The 5,614-nt window shown below is 44.8% G+C and overlaps 3 protein-coding genes across 3 annotated transcripts; 2 read left to right on the plus strand and 1 right to left on the minus strand.

Annotated features, from left to right (window-relative positions):
- Positions 1-1,767: 1,767 nt before the first annotated feature.
- On the minus strand, positions 1,768-1,974 carry SAMD00019534_126580 (hypothetical protein; the record flags this gene model as incomplete). The annotated part of the gene is made up of 1 exon (XM_012892114.1): positions 1,768-1,974. One exon carries the CDS (start codon positions 1,972-1,974, stop codon positions 1,768-1,770), a length of 207 nt encoding a protein of 68 aa, XP_012747568.1.
- Positions 1,975-1,987: 13 nt separating this feature from the next.
- On the plus strand, positions 1,988-2,818 carry SAMD00019534_126590 (hypothetical protein; the record flags this gene model as incomplete). Its single annotated transcript, XM_012892115.1, has 1 exon — positions 1,988-2,818. One exon carries the CDS (start codon positions 1,988-1,990, stop codon positions 2,816-2,818), a length of 831 nt encoding a protein of 276 aa, XP_012747569.1.
- Positions 2,819-3,901: 1,083 nt separating this feature from the next.
- On the plus strand, positions 3,902-4,387 carry SAMD00019534_126600 (hypothetical protein; the record flags this gene model as incomplete). The annotated part of the gene is made up of 1 exon (XM_012892116.1): positions 3,902-4,387. One exon carries the CDS (start codon positions 3,902-3,904, stop codon positions 4,385-4,387), a length of 486 nt encoding a protein of 161 aa, XP_012747570.1.
- Between the last annotated feature and the right edge of the window lie 1,227 nt (positions 4,388-5,614).

Genomic DNA, 5,614 nt, shown 5'->3' on the forward strand with positions numbered 1-5,614 from the left:
CAGGTTGATGAGGTGGACAGTGGCGATGATGATGACATCAACGAAGATGATGTCATTGATGATGCCAATGATGACCAACATGTGACTGTTGAACCTATTCTTACAAAGTACAGCTTGCAGAGACATCATTTCCCATTACACGCGCCAAGAGTCGCACTCCAACTGCCACCAACGTCTCGATAACACCTACAATTGACATACCAACAGACTCAGCACATCAAGGTGAATCGATAGATATATTGTACATCACTTCTGAAGCTATTCTTTAGCAACACATTCAACAACAGCCAGGATACACTCACATTGTGGCATCAACTACGATCGTCGCACTCCACTGATCACCAACATCGTCCAACAAACACCTATGACACATCATCAGACTTGACCTATCAAGAAGAAGCGATACATACTATATTCATTGTCGTTGGAGTAATCCACATCAACTTGTCGAATCTTCATTCAACTACACAGGTAACAACCAATACCAAGGACCGTCGCACCTCTACTTTTAACAATAACTAATACCAATCAAGACTATAGTATAGTAATACTCAACACATCAAGATGAAGCGATCAATATATTATACATCACTGTTGAAGTGATTCATAGGAATTACAGTCGCGGACAGCCACGCAACGGCGACCAATTACAACTCACTAGGATTGTCGCACCCCAACCACGGACCAACAACATCCAACTACTCCTATGATACGCCAACAGACTCGACTCATCAAGATGAAGCGATATAGCACATTCATTCCCGTTCATCGTTATATCAACCTGGATCTTCAACATTAAATTGCCGCCTCATCCTCCACCGATTGCCCGTGCTTCCTAAGATCACAACTCCAGCCAGTGAGTATCTCGATCTAGTGATCTGGAACAAGTGGGAGTACAGGTACCCACCTAGCATGACACATCGGTCCAACAACCGCGACATTATCGGTATTGCAACACACATTTCCTGCTATCAACTGCGATGCTCTCTTCATTCTAAGGACGGGGGAGAAGTGCCAAGACACAACACCGGTGACCATTCAGATTGGCGAGCACATTCACAATGATGACAGTGACAAAGACTCCTTGTTGACGATTTAATGGAGGAACATAACATGTCAGTCTGAAACAATGTACATGTGCTTCAACATAATGAACTATGTGAACGAATATTCAAACATGTCAATATGATCAATCGACATTACAGCCAAATATATATCTTGTACAAACAACTATATATTTATGTTACATAATTCCAACGATGATGACCACTGCTGTGTATTTGATTAATAATGGTTGTATACACACTTGATAATCGGTCGAACATTGGACTACTCGTGGGGGATCGGTGCGCCGTGCGTACTGCTGATGACTAGCGAGGAATTGGCCGTAGCCAAGATCGAGGATGCGCTTGTCAACGACATAGATGGTGGCTTCAGCCTCGCCGTCCAGGTACTGGCCAGCCACGTCGCTCACCCGAAGCGTGAGCACAGCGGTCCGCTCCGAGGCCATCGAAGCTTCAAAAGATGCACTGATGGCCGATGCTTATCAAGCCCGTGATACCTCTAGGCGTGTTTCTGGCATTTAATATGTTAAAATAAGGGTAATCGGATTAGGCAAGCCAACAAGAACAAGCACAACGACAATAATCATTTAATAAATATCTATATATATAACATATAAGCAGACCAGACCCAATGGATGAATATACAAATCATGTTGTGTGGATGACAGTAGTAGACCACCTCGAACACTTGATCGACAAGTTCTCATTGTTGTTGCGTGTTTTCAGCGACTGCACCTCTGTCGTCAGAGACGAATGGATCCGGCGCATTCCTCCGCACACCGAGTACCTCCACACTCAACTTTGAAGCCTCGGTTGGATCATTCCTCCACCTGGAGGCATTGCATACTCTGAATCTCACGGACGGTGGCATCAACAAGGACCTCAGCGCGGGTATGCTGCCCAAGAACATCAAGTCACTCTCAATGTCGTTTGATCCGACCGGTCGCAAGAACTTCAATGTCGAAGAAGGATCTCTTCCAAGCTCATTGACCTCTCTCAAGCTGCTCGACTACAGTGGATGCACCCTCACGACAACAACAATACCATCCTCCGTTGTCAAACTCACACTCACTGCCCTCACGGTGACAGGCTCCGCTGTGCCCAGATCTGTCAAGCGACTGACCTTCTCAAACAGGAACGGCGAGTTTGATCGCAAACTCAATGAACTGCCAGACAAGTTGGAGCATCTCGATCTGCTTTGCCACCAAGACAGCGATGACCTAGCCGCTTTGCCCTCAGGCATCACTATGCTCTCCACCCTGATTCTGCACTATAAACTCTGGATGACCGACCAACTACACAAGGTTGGACAAATTCCGCCCGGTGTCCGGGACCTTCGTCTCTCATTGCACAATGTCCAACGCGACAATGTACCAATACTAGTGGCGCTACCATTGATGCTCACCAGCTTGACTACACTTGGAGAGTTCAGATATGATGGTGGCATGCCAACGAACTTGAAACATCTGACCATCAACAGCCTGTATGACACGGTCGAGATGCCATCGATGCTCCCAACATCAATCACTGAGTTCTACATTGACAAGGAGCTGCAAGAGTCTGATTGGGGCAGCAACAGCCTCCACAACAACTTCCAAACTATGGCAACAACCTCCACAACAACTTCCACAACAGCCTCCACACCATCCACAAGGAGTCCTTTACAAGGGGTGGTGACAAGGTCTCCAATAGGAATCGCATTAATGTTCCATTTTATTGTATATATCCTTACAAAGTATGTTGAGGGAGTGTAGAAGGTGATTGGCTGATTGTCCCTCGCTTGTTGTTGTTGTTGTCGTTGTTGTTGATGTTATACTATAGTAGATGCTCGGGACAATCGCCGATCTGGTCCATAGGTGGGGGAGCTATGACTAGTCTTTTAGAGTGTTATGTGTATGATGTGATGAATCGTTGATCGAACTAATAACCATCTCGCTTCTTGTTTAGATATGACTGTTTTGGCTGTTCACTCTTCACCTTTAGCATCTCCATCTCCAAGCCTATATTCATGAATGCTGATAACATCAGGTTCAGCTCGCGCTGCTGCGCCTCCTTGGCCTCCTTGATCTGCTTGCCAAAGCTATCGAGACGCTCGTCCTTCAACTTGATCGTGTTCTCCAGCTGTAGGATGTGCTCCTCTAACATCTGTAACCTGGTCTCCCTGCTCTCGCCATTCTTGTCCTTCTCGCGCAGGCCCTTGATCATCATCATGGCAGCGGAGGTCCCTCCAGCTTGTCCTTCAACTGGACAGCTTGGCGATTGTCTTCTTTGAAGCGGCGTCCATTGTGGACGTCGAATGCTTGTTGTACAATTCGACGAGTTGTGCGCGCAGATCGTCAACCTGCTTGGCCGAAGCCGCCAGCTCCTTGGTCTTCTCGGACAACGTTGTGTTGGCAGTCTCGACGCTGGTCTTCATCTTCTCCACCTCTTGGTGTTGCTTCTGCGTGTTGTTGTTCATGTCCAATATCTTCTGATTAAGCTCCTGAATGACGATTGACGATTGATGGTGTTGCTGCTGTGTTGGGCTCGAGGCCGACTGCATCAACGCCAGCTGCCTTGTCAGCTCCTCCTTGGCGGCGTTGGCCTCCTCCAGCTGTGTCTCCAGCTCCGGCACCTTGTCGATCGATTCTTTAAATCTCTTGTTCTCTCGCTCCTCAGACAAGACGCTCCTTTGTGGCCGAGTCCATGACCTGGTCCAGGCCGCCAGACGATGGCGACGATGTGGCCTCCAACAACTTTGAATCGCTGTCTTGCTGCAGCTGCTCAATCTTTAAGCGCTGGTTGTCGAGCTGCCCGCTGAGCGAGGTGTGGTCCTGCTCGAGCTGCGACAGGGTGGTATGGAGACGATCGCGGTCCTCCGTGATGGACTTGAGCGACATCTACTGCTGCTTGGTGGTCTCGAGCTGCGTCTTGAACGAGCTGCCCTTGCGCACCTGCTCCACCAGGTCGAGGATCTGGTTGAGATAGTTGTCGTTGTTGTCCTCCATCGTTTTTATCTGGCGCTTGAGATCGGCAATCTCCTCGACCTTGAGCTGATACTTCCTGAGCTTGTCCTCGGTAGCCTCGGCGCTCTGCACCTTCTCGCACAGGATGTCGATCTCGTCCTTCAGGTCCCTGTTCTCGCTGGCCAGCTTGGCACTGTCGTCCATCTTCCTCCTCAGCTCAAACACCTGCTTCTCCTTGTCCTCGATCATCTGCTGCAGTTGTTGATCTCCTCCTTGACGCGGAGGTCGCTAATCGTGTTGAGCGACGACTGCTGCTTCTGGTCGTCCAGGCGCTTCTGCGCAAACTCGAGTGACTGCTGCAGGTTGGAGCACACCTGATCAGTGGAGTGAGACGATCGTAGTTGATGCCAGAATGTGAGTGTATCCTGGCTGTTGTTGAATGTGTTGCTAAAGAATAGCTTCAGAAGTGATGTACAATATATCTATCGATTCACCTTGATGTGCTGAGTCTGTTGGTATGTCAATTGTAGGTGTTATCTCTATATGTTGGTGGCAGTTGGAGTGCGACTCTTGGCGCGTGTAATGGGAAATGATGTCTCTGCAAGCTGTACTTTGTAAGAATAGGTTCAACAGTCACATATTATATATAGATCGATTCCTGTAGATGTACTGAATCTGTTGGTGTATCAAACGTATGTGTTGAACATTGTTGGTGCATCATCGTTGTGTCGAGACGCATTCGAAAGGCATGCATGCATGATGTCAGGTGTGATGTTGTTCAATGACGATGATTGATAACTTGATCGATTCGCGTTGATAAGAGGAGTAACTATATATTATGTTGAGGTGTTGAATGACATTGTCAGGAGTTGATAGATCGACCTTCATCAGTTGTTGTTGTTGTAAATCTGGATGTCATAAAGTGGATGATGTTGATGTATAAGCTTCAATGTTATTGTTTAATCAAATTATCCACTGTCTGTATGTATTTGTACTAATGTTATATGTATCATAGTTGTTAATGACTTGTCTATTGAGTCATTGTCAAAGTGATTCAAACAACTGTGAAATTTTCATTAAAATTAATTATTGTTTATTAATATTTATTTGTTTTTCCAATATGTTGTTTAGACAAGTGTAAAGAATGATATAATATGTTAAATGATTATGGTAGGTATATCTGATAGCAGTATTGTTAGAGGGATATTTGTATCTATTAGTTTTAACTGTTTGAAAAAAGTATATGTGTTCGAACTTCCATCCCATACAAACTTTCTCTTGAAGAAAAATAACTTTATAAAATTGAAAATATTATTTTTAAATATTAGATTTGATCTTTAGACTATTCTATTCAATATGATAGCCCTTATTGGATATTTGTTAATGGACTCGCATCAAACTTTTTAGTCTATATACAGTATATTTCATAAGTTATGGACACCCCCTGATCGAACTGATAGATAAACTATATCTCTTCAAAATTAAGGTTTATATTTACGATTTATTGTCTCTAAAAAAAAAAGTAATAGATCAACAAAATAATATTTAATTATTAATTGTTGGCTGTATTTATTTATAAATAAATAATAATTGTATTGAAAATAA

This window comes from Acytostelium subglobosum (genome assembly GCF_000787575.1).
Source record: "Acytostelium subglobosum LB1 DNA, scaffold: scaffold68, whole genome shotgun sequence".
In the NCBI taxonomy this organism is placed as follows: Eukaryota; Evosea; class Eumycetozoa; order Acytosteliales; family Acytosteliaceae; genus Acytostelium; species Acytostelium subglobosum.